General features: G+C 36.7%; 4 protein-coding genes across 4 annotated transcripts; 1 reads left to right on the top strand and 3 right to left on the bottom strand.

The window, feature by feature from the left end:
* The first annotated feature begins 1,878 nt into the window (after positions 1 to 1,878).
* Jhbp11 (Juvenile hormone binding protein 11) lies at positions 1,879 to 4,084 on the top strand. The gene is made up of 5 exons (XM_064696837.1): positions 1,879 to 2,036; positions 2,185 to 2,277; positions 2,341 to 2,497; positions 3,452 to 3,585; positions 3,659 to 4,084. The coding sequence occupies exons 1-5, from the start codon at positions 1,937 to 1,939 to the stop codon at positions 4,009 to 4,011; spliced, it is 837 nt and encodes a 278-aa protein (XP_064552907.1). The 5' UTR covers positions 1,879 to 1,936; the 3' UTR covers positions 4,012 to 4,084.
* CAH9 (Carbonic anhydrase 9) lies at positions 4,004 to 8,332 on the bottom strand. Its single transcript, XM_064696834.1, has 7 exons — positions 8,158 to 8,332; positions 5,922 to 6,034; positions 5,189 to 5,279; positions 4,855 to 5,123; positions 4,645 to 4,795; positions 4,406 to 4,485; positions 4,004 to 4,334 (listed from the first exon to the last, which is right to left on the bottom strand). The coding sequence occupies exons 1-7, from the start codon at positions 8,207 to 8,209 to the stop codon at positions 4,158 to 4,160; spliced, it is 933 nt and encodes a 310-aa protein (XP_064552904.1). The 5' UTR covers positions 8,210 to 8,332; the 3' UTR covers positions 4,004 to 4,157.
* Positions 8,333 to 12,218: 3,886 nt separating this feature from the next.
* On the bottom strand, positions 12,219 to 16,108 carry gb (genderblind). The gene is made up of 6 exons (XM_064696826.1): positions 15,458 to 16,108; positions 13,542 to 14,055; positions 13,276 to 13,476; positions 13,060 to 13,209; positions 12,824 to 13,001; positions 12,219 to 12,704 (listed from the first exon to the last, which is right to left on the bottom strand). Exons 1-6 carry the CDS (start codon positions 15,892 to 15,894, stop codon positions 12,643 to 12,645), a joined length of 1,542 nt encoding a protein of 513 aa, XP_064552896.1. The 5' UTR covers positions 15,895 to 16,108; the 3' UTR covers positions 12,219 to 12,642.
* A 1,211-nt stretch (positions 16,109 to 17,319) lies between these two features.
* LOC135438567 (NKAP family protein CG6066) lies at positions 17,320 to 18,953 on the bottom strand. Its single transcript, XM_064696913.1, has one exon. It carries the CDS (start codon positions 18,838 to 18,840, stop codon positions 17,416 to 17,418), a length of 1,425 nt encoding a protein of 474 aa, XP_064552983.1. The 5' UTR covers positions 18,841 to 18,953; the 3' UTR covers positions 17,320 to 17,415.
* Positions 18,954 to 19,066: the final 113 nt, after the last annotated feature.

The raw sequence follows: 19,066 nt of genomic DNA, 5'->3' as shown, positions 1-19,066 counted from the left end.
ACAATGCCTGAACTCTGCTACCCATATCTTCCATTTGAAGCCCACGATGGAACTTGCTAAACATTCTATCCGAAGCTTTGAATACACTTATTCAAAAGATTATATAGTAGGGTCAATGCAATTTATAAGTGAATTGCATATTAAATAGAATTTAAGAAATTCAAAATAATAAAAAGTACCCAAGCCTCATGTGATATTTGGATATCTGCAGTTGGGGCTTAAAGTAACTATTAAAACCGCCTTGAGCCCATTTTATTAGTTTTCAAAGTATGTCACATTCTGTATCAAAGAAAATGATGATCATATAATATATACTACAATCGCATAAAAATATATACTAAATACATATACAAGATTTGTTTATTACAAATACAAAACAAATGGAGGCACGTATGTATATATACATATAAGAACATCAAGTAATCGTTAAAGCTAAATCAGTAAACTAGGCTAGTGGAATTTCCATGAAACGTCATACTCGTATTATATAGTCGCCCGATTAACAGAGGAATTAGAGGAAGCATGTGGAATGTATACAAAACAAAAAATGGATACTCAAGCACATAAATACTTACTGTGTGACTCAATTATATCATATTGAATGCAAATATATGCCAACTTGCCTATCTTCTTTCATTCATTTAACATATGTATTTATATGAATGTATTTTTAAGAAATTCCCTTATTTTGGATTAGCGTCACATTTGCCGTTACCTAATTAAAGTCTTCGGATTTAGTTTGTGAAACCATGAAACCCTTATTGAGGCCTGTCTTATTATATTTTTCATTTTAATTTAATTGTTTTTTTTTAATAGCTCATTTGAAAGTTTGTGTTAGTTTTCAACATAACACCAAAAATAGTTTGAGAAAATATTATCATATATTACAAAATATAACAAATCTTGGGTGTTTCTTTTTATGGAAAATAATTCCATTCCTGATTCGGTAAATAGTAAACAAAAATTGAATTATTCTATGTTCGAAACAGTTAAAGTTAGTTTTAAACTGATTTGTTGCCAAGGTTCAAGAAACGTTAAAAAATAAACCATTGAATTAAAATTTATCAACATACATTTTGCGTCATATTATTGAATAGTTTAAATATTGTATAATTTCAAATAATGTTCTGGTCCAGAATAAGTTAATAAACAGTTTAGCGCGTCGTGCACATGTACCCTTCGAGTACAGGTATGAAAAACATATTTTTTTCTACAAAGATAAAACAGCTCAACTAGTCGACGTATTTTCCAGAATTATATAAAAATAATTGAACGAGCCGCTACAGATTCAGTCAGCGCTCAGAGCAAGTATCTCAGAGTCGCTGTAATATTCATAAAAAGTATGGAAACAAGTTCGAGTTATAGAGCACTCTAGAATAGAGCGCCCAGCTAATGGATACCCTAAACGCAGCACCAAGCTGTTTAGCACACATAGACTCACATATATGCGCTTCACACAGCGGATGTGCTTCTTCTTCCCTTTGTCTTACACAAATACAGCTTTGAATAACTTCGGTATATGTAGTCCGATCATTTAAAAATTTTTAGGTCTTAAGTAAATGGCATTCAACTGTATGTGTTTTCCAAAGCGCAAAGTTCTACCTTCAAAAATTGGGAAATATTTTAAATTTATATTTACTCTACGAACTCTTATAATCTTGGAATCAAGTTGAGCATGTATCATAATCGATATTTATCGATGGGAGGATCTGTTACATACATCCGCAGAAAACTATTAAACCCTCCTTACTCACTTTCAAGGGGTTCAGGGTATAACGTAACGTATACCAGTCAATGCAGTTAGATGCTATGGGACATATAAGATTCAGCTACTCGGGAAAATATATCTCATTTGAGCGCGGCTAACTCGATTGGTTGGTGACAGTGACGGCAAAAAATACGGATTTTTTTTTTATTTTCTATTCCTATTTTAACGATGGTCGGAACGCCCAACACACGAATACTCGTAATTGGTTTAGTCTATGTGTGTGTAGGCCTCGTATATGTCGAGGGGCTGGCATACTATACGGAAAAGCGTAAGTGCATACAGTGACTATTGATTTAATTACACCGAACTGATTCATTAAAAGTGCGTGCTTGTGTTTTTGGCTGTTTTTTCAGCATAAATACATTATGATTTATCGACATGTGTGAACTAATTAATTAATTTACTTATAACAACAGCCGCATATATCGAATCGTGTCGCATTAAGGAGCCCGACTTTACGAACTGCTCAACGCGTTCCATTCAGGGATTCCTCAACGCGGTCATCAAAGGTGAGCAGCTGCTAATTGCATGCTTCAAGGCCACACAGCTACAGCTTGATTTTCATTGAACAGGCATACCCGAAATTGAAGAGTCTTTCGGACCCTTAGATCCCATGAAACAAGATCAGCTGACATTCAAGCAGGAGGACAGCGATGTGGCTTCCATTTCGGCAAATCTAACCAATTTGATAGTACGCGGCCTGGGCAAAATGGTTATCAAGGAGAGCAAGTGAGTACCTCATGACGTTCTCGGCACACTTTGCACTCGGCTCGGTCTAACTATTAATATCGAGCTAATGCATAATAAAGGCAGCTCGTTAAGGTCATGTGGAGACTTGTTTCATTAATGTTATTTTTCCCCCAAGCTTATAAGCACATGCCATTTCCAGTCTGAATTGGGTCTCTGAAAAATGGATATATTGATTGATAGAGTTACGGGTTTACTAAATCTTACAAATGATGTCACATAGCTTAGGCCTGATCTTAAGTAATGAAAATATTTTCTAACAATATATAACTTAGTTGTCTGATGTTAATAGAATGTGGGTTCTTTGGGGCATATTTAAGCTTATAATTGAAGAGTTCAGTCTAAACTCAATTTTGACCTACCTATCCCATTGGTGCTATAAGATATAATAGACCAATGCTGATCAAATTAAACTTGAATATTTTAAATATTATTAAAGTCGTAATTTAACAAGCTTGGTTAAAGCATCTTAAAAGCAAAATAGTTTTGAATACAAACATTCTGTCTTCGACTTATCTTTTCTATGAAATAGTATAAATCGGCCGATATGGCCGACGTATGAGCTGCCTGCTGCAATAAGTTTTACAAAGTTTGTAAATTAGATAGTATATAGTATAACGGATCATATTGCATATAAATATTCATAAAGGCAGAGGTGCATGAAGATAATCTATAACTTTTCCATTTTAGCTAAAATCAGTTCAAATCTATTTCCAAATCCATTTTATAAAGTAAATAAAGTGAGTCTCGAGTATTCTAGAATTTTATAAGATAACTAATTTTGTAAATATTTATAGAAAATATAAGTTATTATATTTCTTTTAAAGCCTTTCTAAAGAATCAGATCTGCAAATGCACAGGATAGCTGTCAAATACACTCTCATATATTTCATTGATTAAAAGTAAATATACGAAATTGATTAATCCACATTTCAGGGTCAACAAGAAGGACTTTAGCTGGGCGGACAAGATTTATATACCACGGCTGCGCATGAATGGCACTTACAAGATGCTCGGTCGCATTTTAATAATTCCCCTTCACGGATCCGGTAACATATTTATAGAGATTGGTAATAATAGCTAAACACTATAAATTACAAGTCAAAAAGATACTCAGATCCTCCCCCTCCGCCTCTATGACAGATGATCTGGACATACTGATGAACGCCAAGACGCGACTGTACGAGAAGGGCGGCTACACCTTCTATAATGTGACAGCGGTGACCGTTAAGCTGGAAGTGGGCCGCGTTCGGACATATTTGGACAATCTGTTCAATGGCCACAGCAAGGAGGTGGAGCGCAGCACGAATGAGTTCTTCAATGAAAACTGGCAAGATTTCTATGAAACGCTACGTCCACTTATTGTAGAAACATTGGAGCGCACATTGCTCGATCTGCTGAAGAAGATGTTCAATTTGATACCAGCCAATTTCTTTGTGGAGGATATACCCAATTCGCTGGTGCTCTACGGTCGCAAAACACAGCTAATAGCATAGAATTGTTTACTTATTGAGTGAGAGTTGTTAGCTTACAGCTTAATATTAAATGCAAAAGCTTAGTGTAAATTAATCTATATACATATATATATATATATGTTAATGGCACAGAGCAGTACGGTCTGGAGCCGTATCCAGTTGGCCGCTCAATAGAACCAATCATATTTGAGATAGTCGCCCTCGTGCTTCAGAGCCGCAATCGATGTATGCCGCACGTGTCCAGTGCGCGCGAATATCCGACGATTGCCCACCGGCTGCAGAGTGCGAAAGTTGTCCACCAAGGCGCCATCTTGGGTATCCGAAAGCTGGCGGAAGCGCGAAATCTGTCAAATACAAACAGAAGAAGCATAACTCATACGCTCTGTGCGCCAAACATCATGCACCTTGCACTCACCTGCTTGGGCGATATGGGTATGGGATCGGGAAACAGTATCCAGGTAACAGCCTCCGAGCAGGGCGGCGTGGTTAGCGAACCTGCAAGCAATACAAAATACGTGACGTGACAGTTAAGGCGCTCATTAATTCACACTGTGATCCAATCGAACAGACATGCAAATCGAACATGACACAGTGACAGCTAAACGTATGGCTGCACCCAGCGAAGAGTCAATTATCCGACCCACAGACACTTACCCTTGTATGTGTAGAACTTGTCCACGTCGACATTGGATATTAGCGAGGATAGCGAGAAGGTGACATTAAGCGATGCCTCCTGATTGGCTTCGGCGATCAGATGCAGGTGACGATTAATGGTTACCAAGCCCTGGCCCTCATCCTCATCCAGCTGTGAAATGGAATGTCAAGTTAGCTGCATCACATTTACCAAAAACTAGCACCACTTACGTTGAAAAAGAAACCCAGCACGGCCGCACCATCCGGATGATTGAGCGCCTCGCCCAGCGTCGCGTATTTCTTGTTGCGATGCACAATATGCATTTCCATGGTGTAGCGTATATCGTTGATGACATGCTCCGAGCCACGATTGTTCTTATCACCCCAATGGAAATGCAGGCCCTCCACCTCGAACTCACCGGGCAGCTTGGCGCCCCGTACGTAGGGCAGGAATTCAAACTGTTCCTCACTCTCATTCAGCTTGGGTATGCCAATGGAGACTGTCAAAGGGCCAAATGGTCTAATTAATCAATGCAATTATGGCACTCCGAGCCATCCGACTTACCAGTGTGACCATTGTTAATCATTTTCAGCGGATAGGGCAGCAGATTGTGATAGCCAATCATGTCCACAGCCGGCATATGCACGGGTATTGTCTGAAATATTTCGATTTTTGGGCAATTAGAAGCTAGTTAAGAGAGAAAACTGCATTTCTTATTAAAATTGATGATCATTATTAAAAATTAAGCTGTCTTGTTCTTAAAATTTCAACTACATTTCTTGTTTAAATACTTTTTATTACCCAATTTAATGTAATTTGAATCTTCAAATCGCATTTTAAACGCAACAGTTTGAAGCTGGAATTCTAGTTCTATATTTAACATGAAACGGAACCAACATTATACATATATTATTTTCAAACTTGTTATATTTTAAATTTACATGAAATATTCTTTTTGAAAATATTAAAAAGTTTCTTGTCTTATTTGAAATTAAAAACCTGGGTTCAAGGACCTGAAAAGCCGAGTTCCCGAACTGAAAACTGATTCAGAACAGGAACCGAACCAGCGAAAGAATCCCTTGACATTTTTGATATCAGATTTTAACTTCATTTAGTTTAAAAAAAAAATTTATTCAAAGATTCACACTGAAAATAAGCATAAGTAAAAACTTCTTAAGTAGAGTACTTTAATTAAGTTTTATATCTAGGAATTTCGTTATTAAAAAAGTTCTTAAAACAAAAAGGTTTGTACTTCATTCGAACACAAAAGCCTTGGCTTTCTTTCAAGTAAACTTACATGACTGGAGGTGATGGCAATGGGTGACTGCGTCTTGCCGGCACAATGTCCATGATGACGCGCCCAGCGCCTCTGGTTGGGCTCCGAATAGCCAAAAACATGACTATTGACCACTGTAAATAAACAAAAATTCGAATCAAAATTGCGAACTCAGCACGCACAGAAATTGATGAATGTTTGCCGTGTGACGCCCACTAACTGCTAACTGTAAACATATACTAGTAATAGTTCCGAAACATTTGAATTGTATGCCCGTTCGATCACGTGCCCCGCACAATATGTCTGCCCCGGAACCCGCAGATATAGCTTATCACTGACATATACGAGCACTTGTGAATTATGGCAAATAAATGGGACGACAGCAAACAAATATTAACTGTTTGCTGCTTAGCAAATAGATAAATCAATAAATAAATGTTCGAAAGAAAATACAAGGGCACACTAAACACAATATAGATACCGGCACAATCATTGATATTGATATAGATAATGAGCGTCGAAGGTAAATATTTTTCCATAATTTTCACCACTTGTCTGACTTCACGTTTGACTAAGTCCCACACAATGGCTCACAGTTTAAAAGGAAAATCAAGCGCTATTTTGCCTATGATAATTGGTTTATTTAGCCAAGCGATCTGACTATTAGCATGCATATCATATGACATTTGCACATTTCTACGGCTCTCAATTAGCAGGCAGGCAGAAAAGTATTTGTTTTAGAATTTATACTAATTGACATTATAAGAATAATTAATAATAATAATAATAATAATGAGTAAAAATATAGGAATGCAAATATTTCGAACAACTAAGCAACCGAGACACTGAGGTAACTGCACTTTAAGGGTTCGAATCCTAGACTAGCAAAAGAAGGTCTTCGCTTTGTTCTAAAAATAATAATTATAATAATGATAGTTACAATGATATAATAATAATAATAATAACAATAATAATAATAATAATAATAATAATAATAATAATAACAATAATAATAATAATAATAATAATAATAATAATAATAATAATAATAATAACAATAATAATAATAATAATAATAATAATAATAATAATAACAATAAGAATAATTATAAAAATAATTATAATGCTAATAATAATGATAATAATAAAAATAATAATAAAATAATAATGAGATATACCAACAAAATCTGTTTCTTAAACTTGCTATTATATACTATGAAACTCTATTATTATAACAATTGAAAACAATTGAAATAACTTAAAAACAGATTCATGAAACTTCATAATGATAATTGGCTCTAAGACCGTAATCCCATTACAGTGACCTTCAAACTATGATTTACAGATATATACATTTTTATGTTTTGAGGAAATAAAAAAAAGCTAAAAATTAAAACAACTTTTGCTCTAAAACTGTGCGACATGTAGCTACAGCCCTTTAGTGGGCGTGGTTAAACTTTTTAGATAAATAAATCCCGAGTGTAGAAGACCTCTAAAAATGTGTTAAAATATTTGTAAACTTACATAAAACTAAGGTAATAGGCCATTCGTTTTTAGACTAGCTAATTAATTTGTTATTCGAAAATTAACACTTAAATATATTAAATTTTGGTAAGAGCTTATGTCAGATCACGCAAAAAATATGTCTATTATATAAGAACGGTGGCTGGCATATACATATAATTATTTGCTTACTGCCCATTTTATATCACTGGAGTGCACTTAATCAAAATCAATGACAGCAGTAAATGTATTAATTGGCATTCGAAAACTCAAAAAGATTCGAGTGGCATAAATGCCATAAAGCTAATGCAATAATATTTGTAATGTGCGTAATTAAGAGTACTTAGAAGCGTGATATCATAGGTTGACCAATATCCACATAACTCTAGCTATTTTGGGTGCACATGATTCAGACAGCCTTGACATTTGTAATTTCGCACGCTTTTCATAGAACTATCAAAGATAAGGTACTATAAAATATTGTGTTTATATAGAACATGGGGCTGTATGTTAGCTTGAAATTGATATTGATTGGTCTTGCCGAGTATATTTAATATGATTATCACTTTTGCTTTCCTTTGATTTATTTAATGATTGCACTTTTGGTACAATGACAAATGTATCACATGACCACAGCCGGCTGCCAGCTGTTATATAACTCATGTTTTTAATGTGTATTTACACACACACACACACACACACACACACAGAAACACAACTCTTATTACCAATATTATTGTTTTTCTTTTTTTACCTTGAGACCAGCAGATCACAAGAAAAACGGCTTGCAGTATTAACAAGTGCATGGCATGCGTTAACTGTTAGCAATTTATTGTAATGATTCCCTTGTCCACTGAGCTCCTGTTCCCGAGCACTTGTCAAATGCAACACCTTGCGCTTGGCTGGTTGATTCTAAACTGTGCGGAGGTTTGGCGTTTGAAGCACCTTCACAACTTCCCCAAGCGTCAACGAACTAATTGAAAATTCGAAAGCTTAAATCCCCGCGTATAGCGCGTGCTCCACACTCTGACACGAACCATAAAAAACAAGATACTCTAGTCGTGTATGCCCGACTTGCAGTTACCCTGTAGACAACTCCGAGCTGTTGTAACAAATGTTCGTAGATACTTGCTTAGATCTTACGAGTTTATCAGGTCTCAAAATAAAGAGTAAAAAAAATACTATAAAATGTATACGCAACAAGAACCTAATTAATAATAGCGTCTATAATGTACAAGATATGACTTAAAATCTATATTTATCGATATAAGAAAAATGAAAAAAGATAACGGAAAACAAAAATAAATTTAAATTGCTTAAGATTAACGAGAAAAATGCATAAGCATAAGTACTATGTGATAATATATATAAGAAAACATCCTAAACATCTGATCTGATTAAGTAGAACCGACATTCGACACAGCCGTGAGCTGATCAGAGACATAATTATTTAATATCAGAGACTAATATTTAAGAAATAAAATCTATTTAAAATTTGAACTTACAAAATGAGGTTGTACCTCAGGGAAATAAGTATATGTGCATCTTTATTTTTTTCTCTCATTTCAATAATATCACTTCCACTTTTTTTTTAAGTATACCAGATTTTGTTGTTGTGTGTTATATTTGTTTTTTGTATGCCAAAGTCTTCGTTACTGTTCATTTTAGGTACCGTTACCATTAAATTGTGTGCTGCGTCGTAATTTTCTTAGGAAATAAGTATATGTGCAAAAGTGAAAAAGACGACATCCAATCAATAAAAATGTCCTCTCTTAAGCCAAAATAGCTGCCGAGATCGGGCCGGATCAGTTAAATTTTGGTTCTGTGCTAGCTATAAAATGCCTTCTTCTGCCTGTTACATATATGTGCAAAAAAATATTAGAGACTTCGTTGCACATTCAACATGGGTATAGGGTATAGACACACACACACATGAGCTACAATCGTAGTCGCACGAAAAACACCGGACGACGGACGAGCACACGATCCATCGATCGTTTTGTCTGGGGTATTGAAGTATTGAGCTGTTGGAGCTTTTCTCTAATGCGTCCACTTAACGAAATTGAATTTGAAGTAGTCCAACTGCACCACGGTGCGTATGATTAACATTAATTAGAATAGTGCCGCAGCAAAGAAAATTTCAAATTGTGATTCGTCATAATTCCCACATATGTAGTTAATGCTCAGCGCAAACACAAGAGGAAACGGCTTTCAATCATTCGATAATATTTTGTTTTGCATACTAACATTTCATATACATACTTAAATGAGGAGCGCGACATCTAATACCGGGCAAATATTGACAATATCATGCAGTAAGCTACTAATTGATCGCGTGGCTATCGCTTCAAATGGAATTCGATGGGCCAGACAAATTCATTGAGCGATTTTCACACGCTTACTGCTCGGCTTTAAACATAAGTATGTGTATTTGTTACGTTTATACCATGTATAAATATTTTTTATCAGGAATAGAAAGACAAGCAGACGTCTATAAGTATAAATAAGTAATATTTGCTCAATTCATTAGTCTGTGTAAACGTTATCTTTAAATTGAAAACAGACACAATTTTAAATATATGTTTTAAGTGATACATATCCATAAAGTAAACCTGGCATAAAAATAATTAAATAAATAACAGCTATAGACTAAAAAAATAGTAAATGTTCATTAAAAAATACTATTCCGAAGCACCAATACATAATTAATTGTTATAAATTCAGACACGTTTTCACATGAAAGTCAACTGAACGTGTTTAGCATTTTGTAATATCAAAAATGACTCATCATAAATGTTACTTTAATTAGTTGAAATATGTGGTAATCGTGATTTTCAGGGCATAAACATGCACTGCTTGTTTTACTAAAATTTCGTTCACATTTCATTTACATGCGTATCGGAAACTCGTGACATACATGGAGAATACAAAACAAAACGACCTATTAATAGGAGTTGACTTGTCTAAAACGAATGCATTTGAATGTTCATCTACTTATGAGCTCGAATACAACTGAACATTGTATGATAATATCGCAAACAGTTGACATTTTAAATGAAATTCAGTTCCCAACTGCAATCTAGACCTTGGCGAAAAACAGTTCAAGTAATTAGTAGTTATCCTCACATACATATTTATGTACATAAATATATTTTTATATTTAGAGATAACCTACATTTTATTTTATTTGTGTCACACTCTTTTTTGATTGAGTTTCATAATTTATTGCAAATTTCGCAATTAGAATAACAGTTATCAATTATATACGAATTTACAATAAATTGATAAACAATATCTAGCTTGAATTTACGCCTGAAAGTATATAGCATGGATCGTGTGCTAATTGTTATTTAAATGCCTAGACACGATTTTTTTTTAATGATACCCTTAAACGTGTTAATCGGAGACATATGATGAACGCGCGCTCGAGTTAAGGGATGTTCAGTTCGGAATAAGGGGTATCTTCTAATAATAGCATAAAAGAAACGTATACTAAATATCTGGGAAATCGTTTCCATTCCAATATTATTACTAAATCATTATACTTGCAACTAATCTATTAAGAAGCAATCACTTCAGATGAAAAAAAAAAGTGTGTCAAAATGAAATTCCCGTATGATTAATAGATCTATAAATTGACTTTACAAAACAAAACACAAAAACTACCCATCCATTCTATGAGAACAAGTGAACTATTAGCACATTTTAAAGTTTTGTTTTTTCAGTAATATAAGTCGATTAGGTTGACTTTACAAAAACAAAACACAAAAACTACACATCGATTCTATGAGAGTGAACTATTAGCACATTTTAAAGGTTTTGTTTTTTGAGTGATATAAGTCGATTAGGTTGGTTCAACTACTATAAAGTCAGTATAGATCTAATAAATCCTCAGTGCTGTGGGCGCAGCGGCCACTCATTGTGTATGCAAGCCGTGCCACATCCGAAATGATGAGCACATTAAAGCACAATTATTCGAACATAAAAGAAAGTAATAAAATTGAATGGTACTGATCTAACAATACTTAAGCAATTCCTCTTGTCACTGGCATATATTTAAAAAGCTATAAAAAAATGAAAAAAAAAAACAAAAAATGAACAAAAATCGGCGCTGAATTTAGCGCATGTGAGCGCCAGGCCCATACAAAATACTCAGCCATAGACACGCGAATACTATAAAAAATCTTGACCAGATATAAATAAATTAATGGCACCTGAATAGCATCTTAAACAGCCAAAAGTTGCACTACACTTTTATCAATTAAAAACACCTAGAAATTGACATCCACGCCTGACATATATGTATATACAGAGTACATGTGCTACGTACATGTTCTTAGACACAATCCATAAAGCTGTCGTCATGGCAGGCGACGTGCCAGGCATGTCCAAAAATGTTGTGTGGACAAAAGTTAGGGTTTATTTTTAGAGAAACCTGTCAAATCGCCTAGCATCGTACATTATAATTACTGGGGCTTAACTTAAATATAATAACATTCTATTAATAAAGCTCATCAGTTATAATGGATTGGCATACATTGACAGTAACAATAAATGCCATTGCTGTCTCCTAAAAAATTTATCATTCACTGTAATTCATAAACCATAGCATACTTTTTATGTGTCCGGAGGTGCCGCCTAAAAGTTGACAATGGAATTCAAAATACCTTATGGCAATTCTCCAAAATAAAATTTTTTTATTTATTTATCTCAAATTAACAAATTCGAGTAATCGTTAAAAAAAATTAATTAAATAACGCAAATTAATATCAAACGCAGCAAATATTTCAAGGTAAATAAATATTAAGTCTGTAATTAATAATTTAATAATGTATTGTGGACTTTGGCATATTACTGGCGTACTTTGGTAAATAATATAATAAATATAAAGCTAAGCTCACAGATGTGTGCGATCTGGCAAAATATTTAACTATATTCTATGATAAATGATGAAAAGCACATAGTTTTATGCTTGATTTTAAATAATTGTCAAATTATTGGTTATGTTAACAAGTTTTTCTCTCTTTGTGAAGTGAATCAACATTTTTACCAGATAAGTGGCACATGTGGCACATACGCGTAACAATTCGCGTAATCCACAAATGCGTCAAAACATAATAAGTAAAAACCTAATATTCGATGTCTTTGCACCTTTTTTTCTTTTTGTGATGTATTGTGTGTGATTTATAGTATATATGTGATGTTGATAAGGCTAAATTCAGTTACATCCGGGGTTCGGTTAATCCTGTTTCTCCTCCTTGGCGGACATGAAAAGTTTTTGGCACGTGAATGTCATCGAATCTAAACAAAGTACACAGGTTAGTAGATATTTAGCTGATCATATGCGATTATGTAAATATGAAGGTTTTAATGTCCAAACGTAGCAATTGTCAAGGTTAGAACGTCGCTTGTATACGCACCAATCGCGTCATGCACCCATTTGGGTTTGTTCTTCCACACGACGCCAACGTAATAGAATGGAATGCCAATTAGCGTTATTATCAAGCCCATGAAGACCTCAAATGGCGCGACGTATACCGGAACGACCACCAGAAAGGCGCACACAATGACAAACACGGCGGGTATCCACAAAGAGACCTGTCAAAGAAAAATATATTAAATGTGTACAACTATTCGAAAAGCGGGCATAACTTACTTTAATTGGACGCTCCATATTGGGGCGTGTGTGGCGAAAGTACAAAACAGCCGACACCGAGAGCATTATAAAGAACGACTCCACAATGCTGCTATATGTGATGAGCACATACACATCACTCACAAGCAGCATCACAATCGAGAGCAGGCACTGCAAAGCAAACAAGTTTAATTAAGCAACTTCTTTTGTACAACAATTATCCAAACGGAACCTCACCAGAAAAGCCAGCGATGGCAGCGGCGTATAGCTCTTAACACTAATGTGCGATAGCACTGCGGGCATGTGTCCATTACGTGCGCCCACAAAGCACATGCGCGACGAGGTCATAATATGCACAGAGAGACCGCCAAATGCTGAGATGGCCACCATAATGGGTATAATCAGCGAGAAGTTGCCCATTATCTTGTTGCCAAAAGTCTACAAACAAAAAAAATGGGAAATCAATAAAATCTCATGGAAATTGTTAATAATGTTCTACATACCACTGCTATGGCGTTGGAGGCGATCATTTCAGGGGCAGACAATACGGCCAGATAGGCCATGTTGGCCAGCACATAAATGCCCGTGACCAGGGGCAGTGATATATAAATGGCACGCGGTAAATTGCGATATGGATCACGCAGCTCTTCCGTCATAAAATTCAAATAATTCCAGCCGGCATATGAGAAAATGCCCGAGTAAAATGCCACCGACAGCTTGCCGGGATCGGTTTCAGTATTCTCAAAGGGTTGATTGAAATTCTCAACATTGCCCATCAGCATCCAAACCACACCGACGACAATGATCAGTACCAATGCCGCAATTTTTGTGAACATAATAATATTTTGCATTTTCGTTGTGATTTTCATGTAATAGCAATTCAAATAGGTCAAAAAGCAAATGGTAACGGCTGCCAGCAACTGAAGGGCGATTTTTGGTATCTCACAGCCATCAGCGAAAAAAGGCTGCAACACGTACGAGGCGAATGTCAAACCCATTATAGCATTTGTCGTGGGCCTGTGGTGAGGACAAAAATATTTTGATAATGATATCAATTCAACAAGAAACTGTAAGAAACAGACATACATAAGTCTTGAATTTCAGAAGTATTTATGAATGCAAGTGTTTGGAAATGTTTTCAATTCTATACCCTTGCAGAGGGTATTATATCGTTCCCACGAAACGGGTAGCACACGCAGAGAATGAGAAATAAAAAACAATCTAGTATCAAAAGTCGAGTTCATATAGCCATGTTCGACTGCCTATCTGATTTAATGCCAACTAGTCTTTTCTCTCAGCCAGAAAGCTATCTTGTTGAACCCTTATCTATCCTACCTATCGTAGATACAATAGGAGTAATCAGTTGAAAACACAAGTTTGTTTGTTAAAAACTATTTTGTTTCCTGAAATATTTTACCGAAACTCGAAATTTACAAGATTGACTACGCTTAGTATTAATTTACATTATCATATAGCCATTATCAAAAATCGAACTCAACAACAACAATCTAACCTATCATATACAAGTAATATCGTATAATAATCGGGACTACTATATTATATATCAAGCTATTAAGAAACCATTTATAATCACCTCGCATATCTGATATAAGTCTACAAGGGTATTTAACCTTCGACAAGCAAAAGAAATCGGTTCTCTCTGGTTATTTCGCTAATACTTATCGAAAACAAGCGAATAAAAATAGCATTGTGATAACAATAATAAAGTCGTTAAAGCAATCTTGGAGCAATTGACTGCCTACATACACATCGACATACTGAGTGTTACCTGATAAGAGCATTTATTGATTAATGAAAGTGAATGAAAACTGCCAGCTTTGAGCTTATCCACGGGCTCATTGTAAGCATACAAATCTGAGAGACGTCAATCTGTAAGTTTCAATTGATGCCTTAATTGAAACTGAAGACGCAAAAAGCTCACGAGTTGCTGCAACTCAATTGTTTGAGTCGTTCGTCTGACCCAATGTAATAACATGAGTGCTCTAATTGGGAGTGCCCGACTTATATTTCGGCTGTGCTTCTTGTGCTTCTTGGCTATGTATATACGTATATGAAATGCATTCTTAAATGAATTCGGTGTTTAAAGTCCCACCCTTAAGCAATTTTCAGGTCTTATATATTGAACTGTGATTATATACCAAAGGAAAAGGAAATGAAACCTTTGAAAAAGTGAAATATTCTTAATATGTATGTAATATACTAACAGCAGCATACCAAGCTGTGTATCTCTTATCTCTTATCTTTGAGCTATGCTTGAATAACACGTCTCAAAATCAATCAAAAAAGTGTTAACCTCGTTCTGGGTACAGTTTAACTCTGCGTTCACCTTTTTACCGATTTATGATAAGTGTAGATATTAAATGAGGTTAAGCTTAGGCAATACAATCAAAATACTTACACAAATATCATCATTGCATCCCACAGATATAGAAATGCTGGCAGCGAGCCGTACGCCTCAAAGATGTACGCATAATCTCCACCAGACTTTGGTATGGCTGTGCCCAATTCCGCATAACACAATGCGCCGATCATGGAGAGCAGACCGCATAGCACCCAGATAATCAGCGATGTGCCTACGGCCTCCACTTCGCGTATGACACCTTTGGGCGAGACAAATATTCCCGATCCAAAGATAATGCCCAGTATAATGGCCACGCCCTCAAGTAAGCCCAACTGTTTTTTCATCGCAACCCGACTGTTGTCCGATTCCGCAGATCCCTCTCGCGTGGCATCCTTATCCTTGGTCACAGCTGCCGCAATGCTGGGTGGATTCTCAGTGTTCGGTGTAAGCAACACCATCTCGCTTGACGGTGACTGCAAATCTTTGGACGCCATTGTGTTGAGCAGCGCTTATGCCGGCCACGCACGCTACGCTCCAAGTACAAAACCAGACTGACCAAAAATAAACTGACTTGTGATTGTGTGGTGTGTCCAGCTAATTAATTAAGCTAACTTGAGGAGTGTCGCCTCGTTGTTCCGTTTGATTAGTATGATTAGGTGTCAGTGTGCGTGCGTGCGTGTGTGTATGTGTGTGTGTGTGCCTATGGGTGTGGATGTACGGTACGGTGTGTACGGTGTGACATTTGCTAGTTTATATTGAATTTATGTCTTCATACCCGTATTCGCTAATCCGCCGGTTAGCAATTTTCTTTTGTAATTTCATTCATTGTTTTGCTAACCCACTTCGTACATCTGTCGTTAGCTCTTTCTAACCAATGCCGCGTCGCTCACGCCGTGTTGTAATCCCGCCGCTGTTTCACGCACATGTATTGAATTTTTGCAAAAAGATATAATTTTGCTTAATAAATTTGAACTCGACGATATATAGGTAACTGTTTGCTGGTTGATTTATTTTAAATGCTAAATTATATGTTTATATTGCCAGCACGGAAAGTTTTAATTAAATAAATAACTTATAAGTAATTTGCACGCGTTGCGGAGCACGAAAAAAAGAAAAGGAGATTGATATCATTCGATACATAGATATATCGAAATTTATTCTTGGCTATCGTTTTGTGATAGCAATATTATCGGGCTAGTTATTAATCGAAAACTAAACTAACGACTTTTTGGATAAATTATTTTGGAAGTAAAAATAAACAGCTTCTGTTCACCGTCTCCTCCATTGTTACAGCTGCGGCTCCTCCATAGTTTAAGACGCGTCCTCCTTCACAGTTGAGGCCGCGCTTCCCCCTTTGCTGCCTCCTGCTTAGTAAAAGCCGCCAGCTCCTACAATATTTAAGCCGACGTCTCCTCCATTGCATATTCCATAGTTGAAGACGTTTCCTCCAATATAAGCCGCCGCCTTCTTTACTTGAAGTAAATCAAGTGAGACTTACTTGAATTCATGAGAATCGAGTTGAATGAAATTAGTTAAGACTACATTTATTTTTAATTTGTAGCCCAGCTAGTGGTAAACTTAGTCTTGGATATAAACATAATTATACATTCATGTACATATATTAATGCATGCATAATATATGCATGCATAAATTCTTATATATACAAACATACATATACATAAATGCAAACATATAAAAATATATACATTTAGCCGGTACCCACCAATCGAATGGTAAACAAAAAATTGAATACAACTGTTTTTTTTGTGATTTTTTCACACTTGCGGATGGAATTAATCAAAACTCCGTCTTAGCGTGCATAATTCTTACCTCCCATAAGGTAACTACAGTGAACATTTCCTAGTGTTTACGATTTGGTCTGTGCGTTGATCACCAATCCGTCAGTCAGGACAAACAGTTTTGTATATAGAGATTTGTGAATTGTTTTTATTTTTTACAAATAGTTTTTGTACAATTTAAAAATTACTTTAATTGCTTTACAAATGACTATTTCCTATTTCTTATCCTTAGCTTGCAGTTTGGAGTGAATCATGTCCTTAAATTGCGTTAATATTTTATTCTCCCGCTTCTGTCGCTCCTCCTTGCTGAACATGGCCAGAGCGCGCTTCTCATCCGCCGAATAAAGTTGATTTTCCTTACGTATACGGACAGCTTCCATGCGCCGATGACGGCTACCGCTCATCACATAGCCGACCGATTCAAAGTTGGCAATCTCGTCCGATGTGAGACCGATTTCACCACGTCTTGGTATACGTTTGCCCTCCGCGATGTAGGCAGCCATGGCGGCACCTTCACCCGGCAGCAGAGCGCGTCCAAAGTCTTTTTGATTCAGGCTGCCGCCGCTGCGAAGGGATGGACCCACATCCTCTTCGTTTTTGTTAGCACTCGCCTTCGATTTGGACCTGGCTGCACTGGATGAGGATTTTTTGTCGGACTCCGATTTCCGTTTTTTCTTTTTCTTTCTGTTCTTTTTGCTTGTGCTTTTCTTGACTTTCTTTTTTGGTGGCATTTTAATACCATCCGCTGTCTTTTCCAGCCAAAGTTCCTGCTCATCCTCGCTCTCGGAACTGTCGTCGCTCAAGGAGCTCGACTCGCTGCTAGAGCTTGATGAGGACGAGCTTGAAGATGTGTCGGATGAGCTACTGGAAACTTTTTTGCTCTTTTTCTTCTTTTTAATTTTTTTTGCTTTCTTTTTGGACTTGGCTTTCTTCATTTTACTGCTCTTCTTTAGCTTATTCTTTTTTTTAGGCCCCACAAAGGAGCCTTTGACTAGCTCCACATCATGGTGCGTCCGTGTTGGACTGGTGCCCCACACTTCTGGAACGCCTTCTTCGCCAATGCGCACACGCTGCGCTCGTCGCGCATTTAAGGCCTTTGAATCCTTAGGATGACCGCCGCCCCGGTGTGGGTGATGGCTACGACTTGGCCGTTCTGCTGGATCGTTTATAAAGCTGCCTTCCGGCGCACGTCCTCTAAAGGGATTATTTTGCCTATCGTTATTTTCGTGATAACGATCGTTGGGCCAGCGCTCCACAGATTTTTGTGTCTGTTTGACCGGACTCCGACTGCGACGACGATTGCGACTCCGACTGCGTGAGGTGGAGCTACTTGTGCCGCTGCTACTGCCGTCGCTGCTTGTTCCACTGCTGCTGCTGTCCGTGCTAGATGACCGGGAAAGCGAACGCCGTCGTCGTGGTGACTCTTGTTTATTTGAATTGCGCCCCTCTCGACGCACAGGTGAGTTTTTATAGCCATTTTTTCGCGGCCGTTCCCTTTCCTGCTCTCTGTGTCTAGACTCAGCCACCGGCTTGTGTGTTTCCCGCCTGTCCGGTCGCTCGTGGGATCTGCCACTGTCACGTATCTCACGTGGTCGATCTCTGCGTGGGCTGCGTGAACGGCTTCTGCTGCGCGAACGCATTTTATATAGAAATATTTAATATTTGTTTTGTATGCGCACAAAAATATTTTTCTGCAAAACGTTTGACTCTATCTGTTAATATCGTAGTTATGAATCGACATTTGCAAACAGAATGTGCGATATTTCGATAACATAACTCTATACGATACCAAGAGCATCGATATCTCATTGTTTGCACTTTATTCCTAATGTTGGGACTAGAATGAAACTGTTCATGTAAGAGCTT

The sequence above is a fragment of the Drosophila montana genome, unplaced genomic scaffold (assembly GCF_035044405.1).
Source record: "Drosophila montana isolate Dmon_TW-CO22-7 unplaced genomic scaffold, ASM3504440v1 contig_3848_1, whole genome shotgun sequence".
Lineage (NCBI taxonomy): Eukaryota > Metazoa > Arthropoda > Insecta > Diptera > Drosophilidae > Drosophila > Drosophila montana.
This window is presented reverse-complemented; position numbering and strand designations above follow the sequence as displayed.

What these genes read in the sequence shown, in the direction of transcription:
- LOC135438567 (XM_064696913.1), bottom strand. Translation starts at nt 18,840, where the DNA reads ATGCGTTCGCGCAGCAGAAGCCGTTCACGCAGCCCACGCAGAGATCGA.
- Jhbp11 (XM_064696837.1), top strand. Translation starts at nt 1,937, where the DNA reads ATGGTCGGAACGCCCAACACACGAATACTCGTAATTGGTTTAGTCTAT. An exon ending in GGCATACTATACGGAAAAGC is followed by an intron (nt 2,037 to 2,184) that starts GTAAGTGCATAC and finishes TTATAACAACAG; the next exon opens with CCGCATATATCGAATCGTGT. An exon ending in ATGGTTATCAAGGAGAGCAA is followed by an intron (nt 2,498 to 3,451) that starts GTGAGTACCTCA and finishes TCCACATTTCAG; the next exon opens with GGTCAACAAGAAGGACTTTA.
- CAH9 (XM_064696834.1), bottom strand. Translation starts at nt 8,209, where the DNA reads ATGCACTTGTTAATACTGCAAGCCGTTTTTCTTGTGATCTGCTGGTCT. An exon ending in TTGCCATCACCTCCAGTCAT is followed by an intron (nt 5,280 to 5,921) that starts GTAAGTTTACTT and finishes GAAATATTTCAG; the next exon opens with ACAATACCCGTGCATATGCC. An exon ending in GATTAACAATGGTCACACTG is followed by an intron (nt 5,124 to 5,188) that starts GTAAGTCGGATG and finishes GCCCTTTGACAG; the next exon opens with TCTCCATTGGCATACCCAAG.
- gb (XM_064696826.1), bottom strand. Translation starts at nt 15,894, where the DNA reads ATGGCGTCCAAAGATTTGCAGTCACCGTCAAGCGAGATGGTGTTGCTT. An exon ending in GATGCAATGATGATATTTGT is followed by an intron (nt 14,056 to 15,457) that starts GTAAGTATTTTG and finishes TCCTCACCACAG; the next exon opens with GCCCACGACAAATGCTATAA. An exon ending in ATGGGTGCATGACGCGATTG is followed by an intron (nt 12,705 to 12,823) that starts GTGCGTATACAA and finishes TACTTTGTTTAG; the next exon opens with ATTCGATGACATTCACGTGC.